The following is a 27336-nucleotide window of genomic DNA, read 5'->3' as shown; positions in this document are numbered from 1 at the left end:
CCAAGGAAGCTCTATTGCCAAGAACTAGATGAAGCTGGCAGACTAAATGCAGCCTCTTGGTCTGAAGTCATTACATCAAGAAAGTCAGGGAAGTCATTTGCTGGAGCTGTTCTGTGTAACACTGGCAGCCCTGAACCTGGAGAGAGAGCCTGGGTGACTTTGTAGTTCTCTGCTCTCCTCCACCCATGCTACCCTCTCCCTCCACTTCTGCATGTTGCCTTTAATATGGAAAAGCAACATGGAGACAAGGGCAGAATCACCACAAAATCCAGCCTCTTCAACTTTGTTTATTTGCTGATTCCCACCTCAAGAGTTTAATCTGTACTCTTAATTTAATTGTATCACCCAGAGTGCTATTTTCTGGACAGTGTATTTTGTCCTCTGCTCCGCATCTGTACCACAAGTCTTTCTATTGGAGGGATGTGTAGGGAACCCTAAAAACATATAGAATTAGTCCTGCCATGTTGGGTCACAGTAGCAGGGCACCCCCATGCCTCACCAATCCACCAGTATGACTTACAGAAATTATCCATATGGCCTCCTCCTGGACATCCTCTCTGACTCTATCCTTGTCGCATCCTTGGTCTGTCCTTCTAGCACGAAGGAATCCTTTAGAAACTCAAGTCAGATCAAGTCACTCTTCTGCCCCATGTCCCTCAGTGGCCCCCTTTCCACACCCCAGGCAGACCACACCTCTCTGTTAACATCCTTTTCTGAGCCTGGTTGAGATGTCCACTCCCTGCAACTTCAGTTTCACCTCACATGCCTCTTACATTTTAGGGGGGGCTTCTTTGGATAACATGTCACATCCATTATGTGATGATCTTACTCATGGAACTCTCAGGAAATTACCTCATTTTTCTCACTTCCGTTTCAGTCTTTGGAGGGCATCTTCCTGGGGCCTTTGCTATACTGACTGAACCGATCCCGTTTTGAACCATAGTGTACAGTCTTTCCTCATTGCCAAGCGAAAAATCGAAGAATTCCCTGAGCCACATAAACATTTCTGCTAGCATTTGAGGTTACTTTAAACAACAACAATAATATCAGTTTTGAAACATTTACTATGTGCATTTACTTAAAATTTACACATCTTGCATTTTACTAGATTCATTTACATATATTTATCCATCATGCTAAGCATGTGATATGTATCTTCTCTTTTAAAGGCCAACCAATCCTCTGGAAAAGGTACTTTTATTGTCCTGGTTTTACAGATGAAGAAAGTAAGGAATAAAGAATTTATCATTTTTGCCCAAGATCATGCAGCCAAGGGGTGGAGCCAGGATTTGAACCCAGGCAGGCCGGATCCAGAGCCCATTTCTTTCACACACCAAGTTCTGCCCTGTGACTACTGAGCTGACCTGGGACTTTGGCCTGAGGAGACACCAGTATGTTTTAGGTGCCTTCCCTCTTGCCCTTGGAGGCCTTCACCTCCAGCCCTACCTTCTGCCTCTATCGTCTCCAATGAAAAGATCCCAGTGCTCAGTCCCTGTCCTTGATGATAGCCAGTTGTCCAAGTTGCCCGGGACTAAGAAGTTTCCTGGGATCAGGGACTCTTAGTGCTAAAACAGTTTCAGGTAAACAAGGACCTTTAGTGACTCTGGTTGAGAACAGAGGCTACAGAGTCTGTCTGCCTGCTGCCAAATCCTGGCTCCACCACTAACCAACTCTGCAAATTTGGCCAAGTTAATTCACTTCTCTGTGCCTCTGTTTCCTCACTTGTGAAATAGGGATAATAATAGTACCTACACTATAAGGTGTGACAATGAAATGAGCTAATGCTTGCCGGGCGTGTAAAAGAGGGCCAGGCACACAGAAACGTCTACATTGGGGGTCTGCTGTTGTTATTGTTATTATATTAAAAGCATGTTAAAATCCAGAATTTAAAACCCATAGTCTTGAGATAGATTCTAAACCTAGCTCTTTTACCATCTATAAGAAACAAGCATCCAGTGATTTCCTTACATTTCCTAAAGTTGTGCTACAAACAGCAACAACCACCAAATACACAGCAATTTATCATTGGCCTCCTTTTACACTAGTTAAAAGAGAGCCATCAGCCCTGCAGTAAGTAACGAGTCCGTGCCCACAGGCCTCCTAGATGTTATTTGTATTTTTATGACCCTCCTGTGGCTATAAGGATGCTCAGTGGGTATAGAAATTGGATGGTTAAAAATAACAAATAAGAAATCAAAGTCGCGTCTTTGTCCCTATTTCCATACCGGGTAGGTACCACATTCATTATTTGCCAGACAGCTGTGGGAATAAGCAACATAAGGTACAACAACTTGATTATTCTCCAAGAACCAAATTAAACCATTGGACTTTCTTATTATTGTCATCCATGCCTTTGTGTCACCCTCTTAATCTACCAACGTGCTCTCTTCTACCTCGCTGGGGGCTCTATTCTGTCTCTTTCAGTCAGGAGGCGTCAGCTTCTTCCAAGTTGAAAGGCACGGACCTACTCCCGCACTTATTGACAGTCACTGTCATCAGCTTGGTTTTGGACCCTGTGCTGCAACCAGCTGTTTCTTTTGCTTGGAGAAGTGCCATCCAGCCAGGGGCTTGGGATGTAGACTGCGGGGAGCTTTTACTTTTACCTGGCTGCTGAATCAAGGGCACAGTGAAACAGCAGAAACACCGCACATACGGTCTATTTATGCATTCATTCAACAAATACCTGTAATGCTAGGCACTGGGGTGTGCGCTGGGAAAACAGCCATACACAACAGAGTCGGAGTCTTTGCACTCCGGAGGCTTAGAGGCTCCCAGGATGATGGGCATTAAACTGCTGGTTTTCACTCTCAGCCGCACACAGGAATCACTTGGGGAGCTCAAAAAAATAAAAATACTGATGCTGGAGTCTTATCCTCAGAGATTTTGATTTAATTGGGGTTCAGTCTAGCATCCAGATTTTTCAGAACTCTCAGCCAATTCTAATGCACACCAGGTTGAGACCCACTGCTTGAAACAAAGGATGAATTGGAAGTGAGACAAAGCAGGAGCGCTATAGGAGGGGGAGTGGGTGGTGCATGACATCACCTAGTGGGGAGGACCCCCAGGCTGGAAGTCAAAAAGCCTTCTGAAGGAGCACTGGCTAAGCCCAGGATGAATGGCTCTAACCAGAGTGCAGGGAGTGTTGTTTAGGGATAGGGAGCTGCAGAAGTCCAAGAGGAGGATGCAGGCTGTGTTCTAGAACCCAGCCAGGCAGTGTGGCTGAAGCTCAGGGAGCAGAGCCTGATGTGATGTGTGACCTGAGAGGGAGAAATGGACAGGGCCAGATAAATGCAGGGCCTTCAAGGCCCTTTTAGAGGTTCAGGACTTAACCCTAAAGCAGTGGTTCTCACACAGAGCAGACATTTGAATCCCTCCCTCCCCAGGGCTGGTTAAAATGCAGATTTCCAGGCCCCACCCCCGAGGTTCTGATTCAGTAGGCCTGGGATGGAGCCCAAGACTGTGCATTTCTAATGAGTTCCCAGGTGACATTGATGCTGCTGGTCCCAGGACCATGCTTTGAGAAGCACTGTTCCTATCTAATCAATTGGAGAAACCCCTGGTGCGTTTTCAGCAGATTTCAACATGGTATCAGTTGTTTTTGCCTTAGCGACATGGTGGTGTTTTCCCAGCACTAGCCCACGACATCCTCCTGTGTTAGGTGAAGTGGAATAAAGAGGATGTTCCAGAGGAAGAAGGCAAGCTCCCCCAAGGGAAGCATAGTCTTGTGTGAAACCCTGGTTCTACTGGGTGACAATGATTCAGTCTTGAATTCACTAAGTAATTGACAGGAGCTTCCCCCCTCCCAAGAAGAGCTATTTGCAGCTACTGTTGACTAAACACTGTTTCCTCCCCCCCACCCCCCATGATCTTCTACTGGTTCAGAAAAACAAAGTAATAATAAGAGCTTAAAGCATCAAAACAGTTAAAAAAAAAAAAAAGATGTATCTTCCTTTCCCCTTTTCTCTCCAATGTGGAAGGAATTTGTTTTTAAGTTCACCGTTTTCTCTGAGGCCAAGGCTAAGCCTGCTGCCTACATTTTCCTGGGCAGACAGAAATGATGCTGATCAGTGAGAATCCAGGTACATCCAGGAAACGTGCAACATAGACAGCTGGATCCAAATTTATGTCCCCTTGCACAGAGGCTCTGCTGCTTCTGTTACTCCTAAGGCTGAGGGGTATGATTTCTGCCTTATGAGCAGAAGATGAGCAGTGGACCATGGAAAGGATCACTAGCCTTCCCAGCCATCCCTACCCAGCATCCCCCATATGCTTTCCTACACAAACCCTTTAAGACATACAGAGGCTGCTGAAACAGAGAAAAACATCTGTCTCTGGATTTGCCATGTCTTCCCTAACAAAGCAGAAGCAGCCATTCAAGTATAGGTTCATGGCTGAGTTTCCATGCCAATTTGTACCTAGAAACAGATTCCCTACATAGCTCCCTCCTCCTCACACAGGTGAGCAAGAGGGACAAGCACTTCCATTTTCTGGGTACCAGAATGCTTCTTTGGCAGCCAGTCTTCTAAAATTAGTTTGAGCTTTCCCCAGAGTGTCTTGAAGCACCAAATTAATTTTCTGAGTGTCTGCCACTGCTGTTTAGTATAAATGGCTGCTGAACCCCTGGTGATACATGGTCCCCAACACCTCAGCTATTTTCAATTCCAAAGAGTTCTGGAATGCAATGGAAGACTCTATTACATATTTCCAGTGTGTATCCGCTTCTCAATTCCAACAATGCTCAGCTCTCAGAAAACAGTGATATCTAAAACAATTGAAAGAGAGGGGTTCCCTAATTAAGTTAACATGCCAAAGTACAATCCTGTCCAAGAGAAAAAAGCCACCATTTATTCTACCTTCAACTCTCCTGCCCCTCAGAATTGCCCTTAGCTTCAGTGGGTTTTCCTCTCACTTACCCAGACCAACTTGGCATTGCTGGGTTCTTGGATGCAGTCATATACTGAGAATACTGGAGTTTTTTTTTTAACCTGAAACAGGATAGGCTTGTGTTTTTTATCCTGACCTGGAGGTAAGGCAAAGAGAAATAGCCTGCACTTATAACTTTGCCCCAGAGAAAAGCCCAGCACTAACTGTAATGTTTGCAAGAGCAGCCATATCAACACGAACTACAAGAGCTACTATCTATTGAACATTCACAATATACCAAGCTCTATGCTAAAACCTTTACCTGTATAATTTCATTTCACCCCTCTGGCATCTGTACAAAGTATCATCATCACCTTTGTTGAGTTATTTATTCAACAAACATTTAATAAATGCCTGTTATATGCCAACTGTTTTTCTAGACACTGAAGATATCTCAGTGAACAAAAGAGACCAAAGTCCCAGCCTCCATGCAGGTTATATTGGGAAGGACAGTAAATAAGATTAATTTGTAAGATACAGAGTTTTACCAACAGGAGTAAGAGGTGAAACACCAGCTCAAGGTCACACAGACAGCAAGAGGCGAATCTAGGTTTTAATCCCAGAATTTTCTGACCCCAACCAGGTTAAGGTTTTCCCCTTGATTCAGAAGACTTTCCACCAGGGTTTATTCCAGGATGCAGTAGCTCTCCTAATGGTCTCTTGAGCCAAGCAGGGATCCATCACTTTTCAAGCTTTCCTGTCATCTGTCCTCATTTATACACAGCCTGTTTTGTGTTTTCACCTTCATTTCTATCTGGGTAGGGTGTGCTTTTCTAAGGTGTGCTTGATGCTGAATGTTAAGATCCTTCTTCTCTTTCTACACCCCTTATACACTACATACCCCTTACAACCCTTATATACTATTAGCCACTTATTTCTACCTCTAAATTGCTGCACATGGCAGAACATTCCTTGATGCTTTTTTAGAAAAGCCTTTTATGGTAATTACAGCTTTCTTCAAGTGCATTTATGCTCCCCTTTTTACTGTAGTTTAGACATTATTTTCCTCATGCCTAATATTTGTTAAGACAAAAAGCCTGCCTACCTGGTAACTGTGTCATTGGAGGTTTTTGTTGTTGTTGTTGTTGTTTGGTTTTTGGGGGGTTTTTTAGTGTTTGGAATTCCATGTGTAGTAAAGTCTTGGAAACAATTCCATTTCCACTCTGCCAAAGATGTTGGAGATTCTGAGTTCAGTTAAAAGTCATTCATTCATTTCCCTATTTATTGAGTATTAGCAATCCAAGAGTAAACAGGATAGACATGGCACCTGCCCTGACAGATTTACTTCATAACAGGAGTGCCCAGGGAAGCTGTTCAGTTGTACACTGCATAAGTCTAGAGGCACCATTCAAATTATAGTTGGCTATGTACACATTTATTGCAATAATTTTCTAGCAAGTGACAGTAAAATGTCTTAAGGAGTGGCTGCTACATGGATAGCAAGTATCAAGGAGATGCTAGACAGTTCTGATACAGTGTGGTGGATATGGTAGGATAGGATAGGGTAGGATAGGATAAAGTAAGGTGGGGTAGGATAGGGTAGGCTAGGCTAGGCTAGGGCAGAGCAGGATAGGATAGGGCAGGGTAAGCAAGGGTAGGGTAGGGTAGGGTAGGATAGGGCAGGATAAAAGCACTATCACAGGTGTAGCTAGCCTGGAACTGGGAGCTTTGGAAAGTCTTCCTAGAGATGACTTCTGGGTGGGGATCTGAAGAATGGTTGAAGTTAGGCAGATGAAGAAAGACTGAACAGTTTTGATCTGACCAAAGCCTAAAGTGATACAGAGATGGGCTGACATGAGAACCAGTTCACATAAGGTCTCTAAGCCAGGTGAAAGACTTCAGCCTCTACCTTGGGGTCAATGGAAAGCTGTGGATGTGTTTTGTGTAGTTTCCTGAACATAGAGAAGTGGATGGTGGTGCAAGACTGGAAGCAGGGAGACCAGTTAGGAGGCTTTCACAAGAGTCCAGAGCAAAGATGAGGAGGCTTGGATTAATGCAAGGCAGTGGGGGTGGGAACAAAATGCAGATTCCAGAGATATTTAGAAGGAAGGACAAGTAGGACTTCTTATTGTTAAGATAAAAATCAGGCAGGACTTGGTTGTTGACAAGGTATAAGAGATTACAGAGGTGGTGGAGGACTGTGGAGGGTATTAAGAATGACTCTAAGGTTGTGGCATTGGGGTACATGGAGGTGCCATTCATTGATCAATGGATCAGAGTTTGGGGGGTTGGGGGTAAAGAGGCCAAATTCTCTTGAGTTTGAGGTACTTGTGAGTGAACAGATGGAGATGTTGAGATGTGAGTTGGAGTCCAGGTACAGACCTCAGAGGACTGGAGGTAAAGATTTGGGAGTCATCGGAGTATAAGTGTGAGTTTTGGGTTGCTGTTTTTTTTAATCCCAAATTTCTGCATTAGGTCTAATTTTTGTCAAGGCAAAAAGCCTGCCTACCTGGTAACTGTGTTGATGGATTGTTGTTGTTGTTGTTGTTGCTGTTGTTTTAGTGGTTGAAATTCTGTATGTAGAAGTCTTAGAAACTATATCATTTCCACCCTGCCAAAGGCATTGGAATTCTGATAGAACCAGCCCAAGATATCACTGATGGCCTTGAAAGTTCTCTTTTGATCTTTGAGAAGGGGGCCCCCATATTCTCATGACTCTCAGAAGAGTTTATAGATAAGGCAGGCTGAAATGATACAGCACAACCTGACTGGCCATTCATTCAAGCATCTACAATGTGCCTGACATGAGGCCAGCAAACAAGGAACTCTCCAGTTTCATGGAGTTGAGGGTCCAGGGCAAGGTTTCTCAACCTTGGCACTATTGACATTTGAAGCTGTATTGTTATGCAGACTGTCCTGTGCATTTTAGAATGTCAAGCGGTACTCCTGACCTCTATGCACTAGATGTCAGTAGCATCCTCCCCAAGTTGTGATAATCAAAAATGTCTCCAGACCTTGCCAAATGTCCCCTAAAAGAAGAAAAGGGAACTAACGAGCCTCAGTGGAGACCCACTAGCCTAGGGTCATGATAGAACCTGGAGTCTCCAGACAGCCAGCTGCCTAGCTGTGCAAAGAATGAAAAAATATGCCTTACCACATTCTATATCAGTGATCTCAGAGGTGGACACTGAAGGAAGTCAGCAGTGCTAGCCTGAAATCCAGAAGACTCCATATGGGAGATCTCTTGGATCCCCAAGCATGAGCCCATAAGTCCATTCCAACTTTAGTTGTAAAATCCTCTCCAGAGAAAAGTTGCCACCTGACGCCCATTTGCCCTCCAGACTAATTACTTCCTACATTTTGTTTTTCCTTAAGCAGAAGCTGGCTTTGCACTTTACAAACACAACGAATCACCTCCTCAGAAGGCCATCAGCCGAATGAACTTGTGCTGGGGATAGCTTGGGGTTGCCTAGCAACACCACGCACCTGCCAAGGCTACTTTCCTCCTCTTCAAGCTAAAAGCAAAGTGCTGTCCATTAATTCCCAGCTACCCCGAAACTTCTCAGAGATTTGCCAGCTTCCCACTGTTCATGTTTTCATCTTCCTCATATGATGTGGAGAAAACCTGCTACTGTGGTCTGTTTATCTCACTTCGGTTGGTTGGGGGGAGGAAAAAAAATCAAAAGAGAAAGAGAAAGGGGGAAAAAGCTTCATTTCAATCTAAGAGCACAGATATTTTGAGTGCCTATCTCTGACTGACATGCTAGTGTTCTTTGCAAATTTAAATTTTATGTAGTCGACGTGGGTTTCCTGCACAATGAGGCTTCTGTTGAGACTTTGGGTGTGATTTTAGTCAAACATGAGACCTCAAAGTGGCTAAATAACAAAGCACATATAATAGATGGCATGCTGAGCAAATGTTGCTAGGTCTGTCATTTAGTGTATTCCCTGTGATCCATTCAACCAAAACTCTACTGGTGGAAATTGTAAAGCTGGAGGTGGCTGGAGGTTGGAGATACACTCTTTTCCTTGAGAACCTCTGATAAGTCCCTTGGGCTTTTCCTACTGAGTTTCATTTTGCTCCTGTGAAATGTTTGTGGTAATTCTCTGAAACTGATGGCTTCCACTCCCAGAATACACCCACAGTATGAACAAAGGGGATGTCAGCGGTTCTCCAGGCAGGGCCATGGTCACTTCCTTGGTAAGGAAAGGAATGGAAATTTGGGTCTGGGATCTGTAAAAATAAGTGTGGATACCAGCAAGTCTTTCTTGAGCTATGCAGACACTTATGCTTTGTTTGCATCCTGGATTTAGTGCTGGGCTACACAGCAAAAGGAAACAGGTTCTCTGGTAACAGTCTCCTGTTTCTCCTCTCAAGCCAGCTCAGCTTCCTCACAGAGACTCCCCCACATAGAATTTCTCCTCCTTTCCTTATCCTGTTCTCTCAGGTCCTAACCCATACACTATCTGGAAAGGATGGGAGGGAACAATTTTCAAATGTAAGATATCTTAAATAAGCAAATTTCAACTCATTTTCAGACACTCCAGACCTTTCCTCCTGGGGGGAGTCCTTTCAATTCCCACCACTGCCACATGCACAGATTAGGTTTGTTGGCATTCTCACAAGGGAGACTCAAGAGAAGAGAGCTAAAATGTCATTCTAAGGCCTGTGGAACCCTGGAGAGAGAAGTAGGGGGAGATGCATGCTTTTGATTCAGAAGACTTGGGCCAGAATGGTTTCACATCAATTGCCTCCCTCATTGCAAAGCTCTCCATCCCCTCACAACAGTCCAACCTCCCCCCGCCCCCGCCCACTGCACTTTGTGTGGTTTAAAACTAGATATAGAAAGAGCTGTAGATAGATATGGTGACAGAGGTGGAGATAGAATTAGAGATAGATATTCAGGGAAGTTACATTCTTGGGACAATTAAATTAGTGGTCATTTGGGGTATATTTAAATGAAGTAAGAAGAACATACCTAGGTTGCAGAACTCTGTAAATTTACCAGAAGTCGCTGCATTGTGCACTTAAAACAGGTGAATTTTATGGTATGTAAATTATGGCTCAATAAAACTGTTAAAGGAAAAATGAAAACATATCCAGGAAAGCTTGCCAGCAAGTAGGTTTGGGGAGTGTGGTGATATCCTACCAATTCAGTGCTGCTCTCCACATCCTATAAAGGGTGACAGAGGCTCTGCCGAGGGGGGGGGGCGGGGGGAGACTTTCCCCTCCCTTGTTAGTGCTCCCTGCTACCCTTCCTCCTCTTCCCTCACCCGGGCTCCTGGCACCCAAGCTCAGGTCAGAAGAGTGGTAGGTGCAGAGTTTTGGGGTGCTGGAGCGATTAGGGAATTAGGTAGGCTGCTGATTTTGTACTCCTCCCCACCACATGAAAAAGAAAAGAGGAAAGAAAATATTACCACAAAATCGGAATTACTCGAGCACCACCTCATTCCCCATGCACATACACTTTGATCTCTTTTCCCCATTCATGACACTGAGTACCCACTCCTTCCACAGCCTTCAGATTCAGCAGTATTTTTAAATCATGATATAAATAGGTTGAGTGATAAACAGCCAACGTTTTAAAGTGCCCCCTTAAAACTAAATATTACAAAAATATGAAAATGGCCCAGCAGAGCCATCTAGTTCTTGGTCATAAGAAGCTTGTAATAATCATACGTAAGTGTATCCTTGAGATTCTGAATGATGGAGGTCACTTTGCCTCCATCCTGGGTTGATAGGGAATTTTCTCTTTTCTGCAGAAGGTACTTCTAAAAAAAAAATGGAGGAAAAAAAATTTTTTTGGAGGTAGCCTCACTTTTGAGCTACTGGCTAGAAATAACAGCCTACCTAGGCTTTTAAGGTCAGAGCTGGTTTAGTTTTCTGGAATATTCCCCACTTTGGGAAGTTTGCCTCAGACCCCTTCACACAGGTCAGTGTCATTGGGGATCCCCTGCATCTGGGACCCCACTGTCTTGCAACTGCATGCATTGCCTGCTTCCCTGACTCTTTCGAAGGCAGGCACTGGCCCCACTCTGAGGCTGGCCCAGTGGCTGCCCTGCGGCCTTGCTCCCCCTTTGCATGGCTCCCCTGCAGCCCCAGCATGGCCTCACGTCCCTCCTTCTCATCCTCTCCATTTCTCCAACCAGATGGCTGCCCTGATTTGTGCAACGGCAACGGGAGATGCACGCTGGGTCAGAACAGCTGGCAGTGTGTCTGCCAGACCGGCTGGAGAGGGCCCGGATGCAACGTTGCCATGGAAACCTCCTGTGCTGATAACAAGGATAATGAGGGAGGTGAGCAAGCGTCTTCTAATTCCCAGCCCCTCAAGAGCAGAGCATTGTGTATACTTCCATCATGAGTCATTTTTTTCCTGAAAGACCTCCCCTATACTATTGTCAAATGTTGTTGTAACATTTCCTTTGAAGCAAATGCAGCAAAGAACGGGGGGGCGGGGGGGGGGGGAGGCGTCGTTGGGCCAGGGGGGTGCTCATAGAGACAAGGCTGAAGGCACTGGGGTTTGATGCTGGCTTTGGATTGGCAAGTAGCACCACCACAGAAAGGTGGCTGGGCCCTGGCTCTGCCTTTGGGTCCCTGCTCCTGCCTGACCCTTCAGGGCTGGAAGTTACAAACAAATCGATGATGATGATCACAATATGTGCTTCACGCTGTGCTCAGACATCACAGGCAATCCCTCCATCCTTACAGCCCTTTGAGATGTTACTTTACAAATGAGGAAACTGAAGCTTAGACCATAGTTAAGTAACTTTATAAGAGCTACCAATAGTAAAATTGGGACGCAAACCCAGATCTGACTCCAAAGTCCACTTTCCAAACAGTGGTTGGCAAACTACAGACCGAATCCAATGCATTGCCTGTCATTATATAGCTAAAAACTGGTTTCTACATTTCAAAAGGTTGGGGGGGTGGGGTGGGAATCTAAAGAACAATATTTCAAGAGATGTGAAAACTGTGTAGAATTCAAATTTCAGTGTTCATTTATGAAGTTTTATTGGAAGATAGCCTATTGCCTATTAGTTTATGTATCACCCTCAAAGGCAGCATTGAATAGTTAGACAGAGACCACATGGCTGATAAAGCCTAAAATATTTACTCTCTGGCCCTTTATAGGAAATTTGCCAATCCCTGTTCTGAACCTCTGAATTGAATTTTCTTTCCTGTGTTATTCCCTGATGAAATGGTAAAATTCTGGGGCTAAATGGAGTTGCAGTAGCATAGGGGCTGTGTGATTTCCTAAGAATGTGGAGCAGTGCTCCCTAGGCTTTAGTTCAGGTGTGTGACCCACTCCCACCAAAATTACTAACTGGCCAGAATTCCCTCAGAGTGCAAGTTGTTTCAGAGTGTAACAGGATCCATGCATTCAACTATTTGATTTAATAAAAATGTGTATAGTCCCACTCTGTCAATCCCTGTGCTCTGGAAGTGTCATCCCCTGCCCTCATGACCCCAAGGTCAGTTTAGGTAGTGTCCAGAAGGGGGTGTAATCCATCAGGGTGATGGTTGAAAGTGTTAGATATTCTATTTTTACTTTTCCTCGTCCTCTAAATAGACACTTTGCAATTTCCATAATATATTCTTGCTGTTATACATGTACATAATGTGTAAATAAGCTAACATACATATAATGATAGGAGTACACCAATCAAAAAAGTTTATAGAGCCAATGTAATTTACAGAGCTCCATTCATTCATTACCTTACTGAAACAGAGCCAAAACAGAAGCCACTTTAATTCATTTTTGAATGAAGTGAGGCATAACTGCATATATCCATACATTTTTTTTTTCCCAAGACTGAGTCAAAATCACATTACCTATCCTGACAAGGTTCAGTTTTTGGTTTTTTTTCCTGGTCCCTGGTGATTTCACTTAGCAAAGTGGTTGCTTACAGATAGATCAGCTCCTTCCTCTTGCAGAAAGGAGCTGCTGCTCTGGTGCCCTTCCCCACTGCAGATGTCAGCAGGTAAAAGCATAGCAAATGGCTGGAATGCTGCACATAGGGAAGGGGGACTCAGTCTCCCCAACATAACCTGCACCATCTACGTCCTTCTCCACCAGCCCTACCCCCCCCCCCCCCATCACAGCTCGTTCCAGGAGAAAACCAAATTCCTGAAATAGTGGAGCTAGAGGAGACTTCAATAGGTGCGACTGGTGCTGGCCTGAGGACTAGGCTACAAGCACAGTGCAGGGTCCCTCCCGCTGGGCAGAGGCAGAGCATCAGAAAGGCAAGGCACAAAAGCAAATGAGGCAGTGATTATGCTAAAGACAATAATGGCCTTGTTATGGGAACTATTAAAGCAAACCTCCCAAGGAAGTAATTAGCCACCAAGAAAAAAAAAAAGGCTCCGCATAGTGTTTATAAAAAGAACCTCCCAGTTAATTCAGAGTTGCTTATGTCAGGTGAGAGAGGTAGACACGGATTGTCTCTCACCTGGCGTAAGCAATTCACAATTAACTGAGTTCTTTTTTTGGAGGAGATTCCTCAGCGCAGAGTATCCTTTTTATGGTTAATTACTTCCCTAGGAGGTGTGCTAAGCACTTTGCTGTTTATTGATAAATATTAAAGTTGCTCCTCATCAACTCCAGATCCAATCCTGCAGCACACTAATTATATCACTTTTTTGTTTGTTTTGGTGGGGGTAGGAGTTCTGCCCCAGGCTCTCTCCTGCTTTTGGGAGTTCTCAAGCAAGGCTATGTGGCTTCCAAATCTGACAGTAGGTCAGAGGAGGCACCCAGACAGAGCATGAATATCAGCCTGGGGAGCAGCTGCAATGAACACATTTGTTATGAACCTCATGAATGGGGAAGTAACAGGATGCTCATCCAAAGTGAGTTGGAAGAGGCAAATCATTTTTTCATCTGGGAACACTCTACGTTTAAAAAAAAAAAAAATCTCAGTTTAAAGTGATAGATGTTTTGTTTTGTTTTTTTTTTAAACTGAGATAGATATAGATACAAATATTGACACAGATATGTGAAGCCCTTTTAACGGCCTTTTTCACACTGGGCTCCTCTGGGAGAGAATTAAGCCCTGGTGCTTTATGGCCACTAGTAGTTCTGAAACTTTAGCTTATTGCAAAGCCACCTGGAAGGCTTGATTGAACACTGATTGCTAAATCCCCCCGAATTTCTGATTCCACAGACCTGGGGTGGGATGCAAGAATTTTAACTTCTGGTAAATTTCCAAGTAATGCTGATGCAGGTTCTCTTTGAGAGCCACTGTCCTAAGACATTCATTATATGGAGTGAGTTAACTCTTCTCCTATGCATCTAGAATGGTACTAGCTAAGTGCCTTCCTTAGAAGACTTGAGAAAATTTTCACTCAAATATTTTCTGGATTCTGCAGTGCTTATAGGAGAAGCCCTGTTGGAAAAAGCTGCATTCAAATATCCCACAAAACCAGTTTATGCTGATTCCCTGCATTCTTAATCCCATCCCTTTCAAAGTCTCCCAACAACTGCCCCCCCAATCATGTGACCGCTAACTTAACCTCAGGAAAGCAATGGCTGATTCTGAAGGGGTAAGCTTTCCCTGCCATTGACCCTAAGAAGAAGTAGAAACAGTTCAGATACACATGCCGGCAAGTAGACTGTCTTTTTAATAGTGAGAGATCTTCACTTGAACTGCTCACCCCAATTTGAAAAAGAAGAGACTCAAAGAAATATTTTTGCTTACAGAAGACAAATACCAGCTCATTAAAGTCTGAGAATACACACAACATGTGCATCAAGTGACAGGCGGATAATATTTAATTATCACCACCAAGTCAGAGGTGTGAGATTTAGTTCATCACAGCCAGGGGTAGGAGAAAGGGTGTAGATTTCCTCTAAAAGTGGGAACCTCGAAGTGGGGAAGCGTTGTTAGACCGTCTGGCCTAGAAAGACAGGCCCTTCTCCTTCCCCACACCCTTTTATCACCCAGAACTTAAGAGTCAGGAGCTCCAGCCCTCTGTCTCTACAAAGCCCAGCTCCCATCATTTCAAGCCAACCTGAGAATCTGTCTGAAGTGCCCATGGAATCCCATCAGATGTCCTCTCCAGTCTGTGGGTGGGGGCCTGGAGTGGAGGGGGTGGGAGAAAGCCCTTCCTAAGCTGAGCTTGTCCACGGTCCCACTTGCATCACATCCTGCTTTACTGCATTAGCAAGCTGTCTGTGTTTCCCTCTGTTGCTTGAACACAGCCCTGAAAGTTAGACTTTTATTCCTTCTCCTGTCACTTCTCTGGTTACTCAGGTGACACCCTAACATCATAAAGGTTAAAAGCCTAGGCTCAGGGATCAGTCTTTGTGTCCCACTTCTGCAAGTAACTTGACTCCTCAAAGTCTTTTCTTGTCTTTGAAATAGGCATGATAATGCCACCTCCATTAGTAGATGTGAAGTTTCACTGAGGAACATATGCAATATGTTTCACAAAGTGCCTGGCTCATGGGATGTCCCCACATGTTGGCTGCTGCCAGCTCTAATGTCATTAGTAGTGATGTTGCTGCTATTTTCTAGAACGGATGCCGAATCCACATAGATGGAGCCCAATCAATAATTTTCCCACAGTCCATAACCACTGAGGTTCTAACTAGTGCTTATCAAATTTCAGCATTGTATACCACCCTGGAGAGCTTGCTTAAAATTTAGATTTCTAGGGCCACCTGGGTGGCTCAGTCAGTTAAGAACCCAACTTCAGCTCAGGTCATGATCTCACAGTTTGTGAGCTCCAGCACCGTATTGGGCTCTGTGCTGACAGCTCAGAGCCTGGAGCCTGATTCTTATTCAGTGTCTCCTTCTCTTCTTGCCCCTCCCCTGCTCATGTTCTCTCTCTCTCTCTCTCTCTCTCTCTCTCTCTCTCTCTCTCTTTCCCTGAAAAAATGAATAAACATTAAAAAAGGAATTAAAAAACATTTCAATTTCTAGGCCCCTGCCCTTGAGATTCTGATTTATTAAGTCAAATATGGGATATAGGAATCTGCATTTTTGCCAAACACCCCAGAGGATTCTGACACAAGTGGTCTGCAGACCCAAACTTGTTTAAATAATAGTTTCCACTGAGTGGGCTGACCCAGCCCAAGGTCATAGTGCCTACACCCCAAACCCTCCCTCCTAGAATTCCTAGAACACAAAAGAAGTAAAATGAGGAAAGGGGAGTTTTATTTCAAGAAGAAATAAGTGGGGCACCTGGGTGGCTCATTCGGTTAAGCCTCTGACTCTTGATTTCAGCTCATGTCATGATCTCACAGTTCATGAGTTTGAGCCCTTTGCCGAGCCCCACATTGGGCTTCATGCTGACAGTGCAGAGCCTAGCTGGGATTCTCTCTCTGCCCCTCCCCCATTCACACACACACAATCTCTCTCTCTCTCTCTCTCTCTCTCTCAAAATCACTAAATAAACTTAAAAAAAAAGTAATTGAAAAAATATTAACACTTTCTCATGTTTAGTTTTCGAGTGAATAATTTGAGTGTGTTTTAGAAGTGTTTTCCCTTCTCAGATGAAGAGGTGACCAATGTTTGCTTCCAAATTAAAAAAAAAAAAAAACCTTTTGGCCTCCCGGGTGGCTCAGTCAGTTAAGCATCTGACTCTTGATCTCAGCTTAGATCATGATTTCATGGTTCGTGAGCTCGGGCCCCGCACCAGGCTCTGTGCTGATCATGCAGAGCCTGCTTGGGATTCTGTCTCTCCTTCTCTTTGTCCCTCACCTCCTTGTGCTTGCTCTCTCTCTCTCTCTCTGTCTCTCAAAATAAATTAAAAAACTTAAAAACCTTCAAATTTTAAAACTCCTTTAACTCTCCATCATCAGAAGATTCGCATCCATCCACCCATCCACTAGCTATTTGTTCATGGTTTAACAAAGATTCATTGAGGGTTTACTGAATGTTAGACACTGGAAATAATAAGATATGATACATGTCTGCAAAGAGTCCACATCCATCTGGAAAGATAAGATGTATAAACACATTATTATAATTATTATAGTCAGGGCTGACAGAGTGGAAGACCTTCCTTCAGTGAGAGCATAGAGAAGTGACTATCACGGAGTGTGGGTGTCGGCCACAGGACAGGAGAGAAAGCCCATCACAATATGGAGGCCAATGTCTTCAGTCTTTCTCCTAGGAGAGTCTTCAAAGCCACCATTCTGTGTGGTCATTAACCCCTGATTGTGGCTCTTCCATCCACCAGCAGCTTCTACATTTCTCTCCTTAAATTAAAGGCTCCACTCAGGCTGCTCTTCACAACAGTATTTTCCAGCTCTCCTCCATCTGCAAAGTTTGGTTCCTTGTTTGTCTCCAAAGGAGGCTGCCTTGGGTTAAGAGATGTGGATGCTGGCCTGAGTTCCAGGCACTCCAGCCAGGTCTAAATGAGGAGAAATAACACTGGAGTCTGTCCAAAGCACTTGGAACAGACAAAGCCCACCCCTTGCCCACGGCCTCCTCCCCCCTTTCCCCATCCCATAACCATCCAAATTGGTTTGACATGATTCAGGGATGCTATTCCGGCATTTATCTCAATTGTTAATTAATAACACCTTGTCTGTGCATTTAGCAGAGCCAAGCTTAGGACTTCAGGGACTCTGGAAGAGTTATAGTTGTCAAGTCCAAATAGTCCCATTTCTTCATCCAATGAGAGATGAAGCTTGGTGAACCCATTGTAAATGCCTTGATTAATGTGTGCAAATCATGTTGATGGATTGGTTGGGTGGGGGTCAGCTTAGAAGTGCAACATTGCTCTATTAATTGGGTTGGATGAGGATTCCCCTTGCAGTCCAAAGACCTTGTGGCAAATGTATCTGGAGTCATAAACAGAGTCCCCAATTAGCTCCCAGAGAGGAAGACAATATATCTAATGCTTAGGAGGAAATTTTGGCCGTGAGGCCACTGCCAGCTGGCCAGGCACTGGGTCTCTTTTCCTTGGGAGGGAAGCAGAACTAACCCCAACTGAGGACCGCATGGCAACAGAGGGCTGAAATTATTCTGGATCATCTAGTGTAAATAAGATCTTTGACCTCTGGGAACATATTTAACTAGAGAACCTTCTGTTTAGGAAACTGAGGGTTGGGGGCCAGTTTTCTATGGAACTTAAAAAAAAAGATAGAATCCATTCTTTATTGCATATAAAGACTATAATCAGTGACATTGGTTGAGAGTTTACATGCAGTGAGCCCTGTGCAGAGCTTTGTATGCATCTGGATAACGGGAAAGACAACCAACAGGTGGGGGTCTATGCTACTGCTCCTGCATCATGCTGTCTATTCCTCCACACAGCAGCCTGAGAGATCATTTTGAATTGTAAATCAGATACCATGCCCTCAAAGGGCTTCTCATGTAGTTAAAATCAAAATCAAATGTTTCACCTTAGCCTGCAGGGCCTTCTATGACATGTCCCTTCCTTCTCTCTCACCTATCCCCAACTGCCCTCCACGGCCACTCTGCTGCATCCTCTCTGGCCAGCTCCTCATCCTCACACGCTAAGTTGAGGCACACCTCAGGGCCTTTGCTGACCCAGGGCCAGAAATGCTCTGACCTGGGCATTTGGCATGAGTGGCTCCTTGCAGCCATTCTCCCTTCTCACTCCAGCGCCCCCTCCCCAAAGAGGCCTGTCTTGACCTGTAAAATCTATCCCTGTCTCTCTCCCATCCCCCTGTGGTGTTTCCTTCACAGCATATGTCACACTCCTAAATTATCCCATCTGTATCCTCCTGGTATGTTGTCTGTGTCCTCATAGCAGAAACAGAGGTTCTATGAATCTGTCTCTTCATAGTTTTTCCATTTCACAGATAAGGATACAGAGGTTTGAGAAAGTAATATTCAAAATAGGCTTCCAACTAACCACTGTGATAGATTGCTTTGCTACTGTAAAGGCAGCAGCTCATTTCTAAAATGCTAACAAAATTTGGAGTCTGTTTCTGAAGAAGGGTCAAACAAGTACAGAATTTTTTTATAAAGAAGCCTCAGTAAAAGTCACCTCAAACAGAAAACTTGTCCATTGAAGACCTTTTCACACTAAATGTATTTGACCGTGGAATTGTTGGCAGGTGGGGTAAACGTTCATGGGTTTACCTAACATCACACCTTCAGTGTTTTATAATGAAGTGTTTAGTAGTTTATTTTTTTATTTTTTTTTCAATGTTTATTTTTTTTGGGGTGGGGGGACAGAGAGAGACAGAGCATGAACGGGGGAGGGGCAGAGAGAGAGGGAGACACAGAATCGGAAACAGGCTCCAGGCTCTGAGCCATCAGCCCAGAGCCTGACACGGGGCTCGAACTCACGGACCACAAGATCGTGACCTGGCTGAAGTCGGACGCTCAACCGACTGCGCCACCCAGGCGCCCCTGAAGTTTTTAGTAGTTTAAATGATTATTAAGTGTCTCTTAAGGGATTATATTTTCCCTGATTAGATGACAAATCAAATATTCTTTATAAAATTGTGATTAAAATGCATAATTTGCAAAAAAAAGTTAATAATTTAAAACACTGTGGACTTATTTTAGGGAATTAAAGGATCAAAACACAGATTTAACTGGTGGCAAAGAGGTAGCATTTATAGCCTTGTGTTGGCTTCCTGTATTTTTTCTTGGCCAGAGAACCTTCCTGGATTGCAGCAAGTACCCTCTTGGTGCCTGTGACCAGCATTTGAATAAAGGTTCAAGGGCCCTGGTGCCAGGATTAGCTCTCTTGCTCCCACAATCCCCCCTCAGTCCAGACCAGTGTTTCTCTACCAGGGGTACCTTTACTCTCCAAGGAACATTTTACAGCATCAGGAGATATTTTATGAGTCACAGCAGGGAGGAAGGAAGGAGATGCTACTGGCCTCTAGTGGGTAGAGGCCCAGGATGCTGCAAAATAATCCTGTATCCACAGGACAGCCCCCACAACAAGGCATGATGTCAATAATGCCAACAATGAGAAATCTGGTGCAGATATTAACATCTCCTAGGGACATATCTGAGGGGTCTGGACAGTTCCAGAACAGGGAGTGTCCTTTGGCTTGATGTCAGAGACGTGATGCATTGAGCACTTACTAAGACTTTACCCACATTGCCCCAAAAAATCACGACAAAGCCCAGAAGAGCCTTCAGTATCCTTTACATCGAGGCAGATGCTAAGGGCCAGATAAGTGGATTGGCTTACCCAGGACCCACAGCTAAAATGTAGCCATGCCAGGACTCAGAATGCAAGTCAAGAACCTTCTTTGAGGGCCCCTTGCAGCAGCTGACTCTTGTGTCCAGGACCTGAGCAGGGCAATCTATGAGTGTTTAATACCCTTTGCCCCTCAGAAACATGAATTCTGTAGCATTCTGAAAAATAGCATTGGCGTTAGCTTTCCCCACCCCCCAGTTTTTATGTGGAATGCATTTTTCCCACAAAGTGCTTACGCACTGGAATGCTAGGGTACAAGCAGGGAAAGTGGAACAGTTGGACTTTAAATAGCTAGACGTTCTCTGTAGCACAGCACGAGCAGCTGCCCAAGGCCTGTGCTCTTTTATTTGACTTTCTATCTTCTCAGCCAAGAGCTCTGGGGGATTGGAGAGGGGCCAGAACTATGTGGCCGAACGTGAATCCAAAGGAAACTGCAAGGTGTGCTCCAAAGCTCTGTGTCAGGGCCTGCCCTTCTCCCCCTCCCCCCCCCCCTCACAATGAAAACCAAACCTTTCCAGGGGAATTCCCTCCCTTTTCCTGGGCTCAAGGTATTTCAGCATTGATCTGTTAAGCCTGTTTCCAGAATTCTGTGGCCACACACGCTGAGGGACACTACCTCTTTGATTCACAATAATCATGGAGTCTGGGAATGTCAGAGTCAGAGAGGCTAAAATATGGATTCTCCAGCAGGTACAAAAATCCCAGGGAGGGGAGGGAACTTCTTCAAGGCCAAATAGCAGGCTAGGGCAGATCTGGGCCAGATGCCTGGTTCCCTGTCTGTAAATCCAGCACACTTTCCTCTATGCCATGCTGCCCCCACAGGGACCCTGTCACCCTCAAGAGAATGTGTGCCTGGCATTACTGATAAGGTCAATCTGAGACCTAAGAACTAGACTAGGCACCCATGCACCTGAGAGAGAGTGAGCCCCTTTAATTGTGCACTGAAGCCAGCCTCATTCACTTTACCCTAGTCCTGACCCTGTTCGCACCTCTTGTCATGGATGGTGGTGAACAAACACCTTGCCCTATACCAGCCACACACACACACACACACACACACACACACACAGCCAGACCACATGAGTGAATGAGACAGACTCGTCCACAAAGAATCCAAGGTCTGGTGGAGGGGATGAAACATATGTGAAACCAGACACTACAAAGCCATATACTCAGGATAGAATAAAGACGATGGGGCGCCTGGGTGGCTCAGTCGGTTGAGTGTCTGACTTTGGCTCAGGTCATGAGCTCACAGTTGGTGAGTTCAAGCCCCACATCCAGCTTACTTGCTGTCAGTGTACAGCCCTCTTCAGATCCTACGTCTCCCTCACTCTCTGCCCCTCCCCTGCTTGTGCTCTCTTCTCAAAAATAAATGAACATTTAAAAAAAATACACTTAAGAGTAAGGCTGAGGGGCTATGGCAGCCCAGAGAAGGAAGGGGCTTCAGAGGCTTCCAGAGCAGGTAAAATTGAATTTAGAGAGCTACAGAGCACTTCGCTCAGGAACGTAGGGAAAGCACCGTGGGCAAAGAAACTGGCAAAGGTACAGAGGCATGAGACAGCAGCACACATCTGGGGACCTCTGAGAAGACTGACAGGACAACCCTGTGTGGAGAGTGGTGGAGGGTGAGGCTTGGGAAGCAGGTCTGGACAGAGAGAGCCAGGTCTTATGTGCCTTGATGGGCAGAGTGAAGTTCACCCCAAGTACTTGCCTCGCCTTCCTCCATTTAGCATCTCGGTCTTCAAAATTGCAATCATCTATCTTCTTGGGTTATTCCTAAACACATATGCTTACAGCAGAGGAGAAACAGTGGCCTGTCCTTATGTTTCTTCCATTGCATATGTGCATCTTTCGCTGCAAGGGGAGACAGCCTGGCAGGGTGATAAAGAGACTTAGGGGCCAGGGAGCTCTGGGTTCACGTCCTGGCTCAACCACTAATTCACAGTATGAATAGGGGCAAACTGTTCTCTGAAAGTCTGTTTTGTCCTCTGTAATGCTAGCTGCCACCTCATAGGATGCTGTGAGCTCAGATGAGTTAATTCATGGAAAACACTTATGGTTTGGTGGGCATCAGAATCACCTGGAAGGCATAATGCACAGATTTCTGGGCCCCACTCAGAGTTTCTGATACAGTAGGTCTGGTGCAGGGCCGAGGGATATGCATTTCTAACAAGTACCCAGGTGATACTGACACTTTGGGAATCACTGACTTAACACAATGGGTGTCATTTTGAGGGAAACCCAAGTGCTAACAGAGAGTGATTCCTCCAAGTGTGGCATCCCTGGGTCACCTGATGGGGAGTACAGGCCAAAAAGTTCTGCATCCCAAGGCAGTGGCAACTTGATTGGCATATGGACCCTGGGTTCATCACTGTACTCACCTGCCACAGAGATGGGACTATGGAGAGGGGCTCAGGGCCCCAAGTTCCCGGGATCTGTCACCATTTTTAAGAGCACTGGAATAAAGGACAGATGTGGGAAGAGCATGCTAGGAGAGGGTATGTGGTAGCTGGCCCTGGTCTCTTACCTTTGTGACTTCCTGGAGCTTCTCCCATTCCCCCTCAGGCACAGAGTCAATGTTGTGCCCTTTTCTGCCAGGGTCCACAGGCTCTTGGGTCAAGCAGACTTGTGTAAGTTTTGGCTCCAGTTCTTACTGGTTTTACTTCCTTGAGCAAAGCACCTAACCCATCCAAGCCTCTGTTTCCTCATCTGTAAACTAGGAACAGCAACACCAACCTCGCAGACATTTTGTGAGGTTTGACTAGAAAGTTTATAGAAAGTGCCTGAGTGCCACCTTATTGAAATGACAGGTCTAATTATTAGTATCTCCCTGTGTAATGTGACTTCAGATCCTCTAACCACACACACACTGTTCCCAACCAAAAGCCCATCATGTCAAGTAATACATAACATTTCAAAATCAGAAATCCATTATTTGGTCCCTGTTCTAAAGTATCCTCCTCAATCCCACACCCACTCATGCTACAATGAATGGTATTTTCCCTCAGAAATCACAACCCAGTGATCTGGATAGCTCACTCAGATAATATCTGGCCTACAAAACATCTTTGAATCAGTTGCCAACATTTAACAATGAGGATTGCATTTAGCCAACAAAGAAACTGAGGAGCTAGAGAGTAGTTTGCCCAAAGTCAACAGCGAAGCGCTGGGATTGGAGCCCAGTTCTCCTAATTCTAAATGTCTTGCTTGTGCTCCTCCCAGACCCTTCTTCTGAAAGTAGTTGTATATTAGGTTCTCCAAAGAGTCCAAGGCTGCTGAGTTCTGGGAGAAGAGAGGCAAGGAAAAGGGGAATCCATAGAGAAAGGGACACTGAAGTCACTGGGGCCAGCTTCCCCTACTCTTACTTCTGCTATGCCTGCTCATAAAACACATGGCTCAGGGAGAGCAGATCCAGGGAGAAACTTCCAGCCCACTGGCGCCCATCACTCGAAGTACCCTTTGGTGTCCAGCACCACTACTGTCACTTCCCAACTATCATGTGGTCTGCTGCAATGGTCATTCCTGAATTTCTCATGTGCCACCTTTGTCTATGAATGTTGCTGCACAGATCTGGGCATGCACCCTTGTCTGGCCCTCCCTTTATTCACAACCATCAAGGTCATGGTTTTGTAATTATCTTTCCACCTCAACCCAGATCATGCCACCAATTTCACTAGGATGGACTATTGGTCTTCCAACTTCCAGCCTATTCCACACAAAGCAGTCAGAAGAATCCTTTTATTTTTATCTTTTTAGCTAGGCCCAAGACTGGGAAAATAACTTTATTTTCTTGGGGTATGGGCAGATGTCAAGTCATAGAACTTCTGGAATTGCTTCTTGGTGCTGGTGGCCTTGGTGACCTCGTGCACCTTAAAGTGCACAGTGTTGCTCAAGGGCCAGCACTCACCCACAGTGACAGTGTCACTGATCTGGACATCCCAGAAGCAGATGGACAGAGGCACAGACATGTTCTTGCAGCATTTCTTGAATCAGTTGTATTTTCAGATGTAGTGGAGGTAGTAGTCGCAGGTGACAGTGGTCCTCTGCATCTTCATCTTGGGCTCCACACCAGACAGAATCTACCCTCGGATGGACACATTACCAGTAAAGGGGCATTTCTTATCAATATAGGTGCTCTCAGTGGTTTCCTTAGGTGTCTGAAAGCCCAGACTAATGTTTTTGTAGTATTGCAGGAGCTTCTCCTTGTCAATTTCTTCCAGCAGGACCTTCTTCTTGTTTTGAAAGATGGTCAACTGCTTTTGGTAGGCATGCTCAGTCTGTATTCCCATCATCTTCCTGGCTGTCTGAAAAAAAAGAAGAATCCTTTTAAAAGTCAGATCACATCATGCCCCCATGCAAACCTTCCCTGAGCATTATATCTTCCACAGAATGGCGTCCAGGTCGCAACAATGGCTTCCATTGCTCTGCATTAGTGAGTTCTTGCTTCTACTCAGCACCTACATCTTCTGTCTACTCTTCTCCCTTATCCCGCCCAACGTCCACCATCTTGTTGTTTCTACTCTGATGATACATTGCCACCCTGGGCCTTTGTACTTGCTGTTTCTTCTGCCCAGAATGCTCTTCCTCCAAAGGTTTCCATGACTTGTTTCCTCATTTCAGGTGTCTTCCCAAACACTTCTGGAAAGCCTTGTATCTAAAGTAGCAAACCCTTGGGGCGCCTGGGTGGCTCAGTCAGCTAAGCGTCTGACTTCGGCTCAGGTCATGATCTCATGGTTTGTGAGTTTGAGCCCCGCATCAGGCTCTGTGCTGACAGCTCAGAGCCTGGAGCCTGCTTCAGATTCTGTGTATCCCTCTCTCTCTGCCCCTCCTCTGCTCATGCTCTGTCTCTCTCTGTCTCTCAATAATAAATAAATGTTAAATTTTTTTTTAATTAAAATTTTAAAAAAAAGATAAGTAGCAAACCCCCTCCTCCATCACTCACCTACCCTTTGTCCTGCCTTACTTTTCTTTAAAACACTACCACCTTCTCAGAGTCTACTATACATGTAGAGGTGCCTGGGTGGCTCAGTCAGTTAAGCATCCACCTTCGGCTCAGGTCATGATCTCATGGTTTCGTGAGTTCGAACCCCACATTAGGCTCTGTGCAACAGATCAGAGCCTGGAGCCTGCTTCAGATTCTGTGTCTCCCTCTCTCTGTCTCTCTCTCTCTCTCTCTCTCTCTCTCTCAAAAATAAACATTAAAAAAAACTTTTTAGGGGCGCCTGAGTGGCTCAGTTGGTTAAGCATCCAACTTTGGCTCAGGTCATGATCTCATAGTTCATGGGTTCAAGCCCCACATCGGGCTCTGTGCTAACAGCTCAGAGCCTGGAGCCTGCTTCAGATTCTGTGTCTCCCTCTCTCTCTCCCTCTCCCCAATCACACTCTGTCTCTCTCTCAAAAATAAACATTAAAAAAATATTTTAAGTCTATATACATTTATCTGTTAATTGTTTCCCTTCTAGAATCTAGGTTCCTAACTACAGGGTCCCTCTCTGTCTTGGCCAACTAATTATTAAATGAATTGAATGAATGGAGGTTTTAATGAGAAGACTCTAGGATACACAGCACTTGTCTTTAATGCAATACATTATTTTAGTATGAATACATTTCATTTTAGGATTAAAAATACACCCATACAATGACATCCAAATCACTACCTACCATTCATACCATTTTATTAATGCAAAGAAAATCTAAATGTAAGATATATGATTTATTTTCAGTAAGACGTGAACACACAGTTATACTTCTCTTCATCTCTATTTTCAACTTGGCTCACCCTGCACATGGACCTCCTGTGGGATGGTAGCAGTAGGTATACAAGCTCCATAGTCCTCTTCTGAGACAAGAGGAAAGGCAGGGGCTGCCAAGAATCACTGTTGAGCGAAGCCGGACTTTACAAACCATGGCCAGCTTGGTGACGCGTAAAGTAGTGAGAGTGATCAGCATATTTGAGGCTGGGCCACCTGTGTGTGAATCCAACCTCTACCAGTCATGAGCAGCTGCCCAACCCTTTTTAGTAACCTAACCTCTCTAGGACTGGGTTCTCCATCTATAAATCCGGAGTAAACAGATTGTTGCTATACACTAAATGCCTTTGCACAAGGTCTATTTAATCTTTGACAAAGGCCCTGTTAAACTATTATTATTGTTGTTGTTGTTATTATTTCCACTTTACTGATAAGAAAACTAAGGCTCAGAGAGGTAAGCTAATTAGCCCAAGGCCGCACAGCCAATAAGTTGCAAACCTCCAGCTCCTGTGATGTTAATTGGGAGTACAATACTGGCTCCTAGCCCCTACCCCTGCCCCTAGAGTGGAAGTGGAAATGAAACAAGGAGATCGCCAGGGACTGCTAAGCATAGTACATGGACCATGGCAATAGTCATGTGTAGGAATTAGTACTTCAGATTTCCTTAATCCAGCAGGAAACTTGTATAATAGCTGAGTCTGCTCCCTTCTCCCAATTGGCAGTCTGGGGGTAACTTCTTCATGCAGCAAAAGGACAGACATCCTGCCCTCTGCTAATTCTCTCAGCTCAAGGAGGGGTGGGGGGGACAGTCCCCCGCCTTCCCCCAGGAGACGGGGTCTCTCCTCAGACAGAAAGTAACTGTTCCAGCTTGTTGCTCAAAGGTGTTGCGGGTGGTGACAGCCCCTTTTCTTTCTGAGGGGCCCAGCAGGTCATTGTCTGCCACCCCACCAGCCCGCCACCCCCTGCTGGGCTGGCTTCTGTCTGACCTGTCAGTGGGCTCTTTGAAAGCAAGGTTGATGAGGGGCACAGGGGAGGGGGGAATAACTGGACTGAAAGAGGCCAGGAACAGCGGGCAGAGGGTGAGTATTTGGGGACATCGGTGGCTGAGATCAGAGACCCTTGCTTTCTGTTGCCAGTAGTTTTTGTAACAGAAAAGTGGGGAGATGGCAGCAGCCAGGATAGAAATCCCCCAGGTATAAAAAACATGGCCCTAGGCTAACAAGGGTGAGACTGTGCCAGAGAGGCCTGTCAGGGAACGTCCAAGGTGGGCCAGTTCTCATCAAGTGAGATCATTATTCCTAGAGGCTCTGTTTGGGTTGAGGAGAAGCAGCAGAGGGAGGAAAAGGGGGGAAGGAAAAAGAGAGCAGGCTGAGAGAAAGAACAATTAGAAAATGAAGATGTTTTCTGAAGCCTCAGTATTTTGTTCCCCATGTCCTACAATACTCACCAGATACCTTTATAAGGCCATGACTACTCATAGCCTCCTATGAAGAATTGAGGATAGAAGCCATTGGAGGTGGACAGCCAGAGGGTGAATCACTCCTCCATCATTTACTAGCTGTGTGATTATGGACAAGGCTC

At 45.1% G+C, this 27336-nt stretch overlaps 1 protein-coding gene and 1 pseudogene across 22 annotated transcripts in view; one reads left to right on the top strand and one right to left on the bottom strand.

Annotated features, from left to right (window-relative positions):
• Positions 1–27336, top strand: part of TENM2 (teneurin transmembrane protein 2) — a 1977527-nt gene that overhangs the window by 1850764 nt on the left and 99427 nt on the right. For all 22 annotated transcript variants that reach the window (XM_045502305.1, XM_045502315.1, XM_045502361.1 and 19 more), the window contains one exon: positions 11014–11160. In XM_045502305.1, the coding sequence (XP_045358261.1) occupies positions 11014–11160 (147 nt within the window). The remainder of the gene's footprint in view (positions 1–11013; positions 11161–27336) is intronic.
• LOC123611040 lies at positions 22960–24747 on the bottom strand (annotated as a pseudogene).

The sequence above is a fragment of the Leopardus geoffroyi genome, chromosome A1, assembly GCF_018350155.1.
Source record: "Leopardus geoffroyi isolate Oge1 chromosome A1, O.geoffroyi_Oge1_pat1.0, whole genome shotgun sequence".
Classification (NCBI taxonomy): domain Eukaryota; kingdom Metazoa; phylum Chordata; class Mammalia; order Carnivora; family Felidae; genus Leopardus; species Leopardus geoffroyi.
Note: the sequence above shows the minus strand (reverse complement) of the source record. Positions and strands in the feature narration are given on the sequence as shown.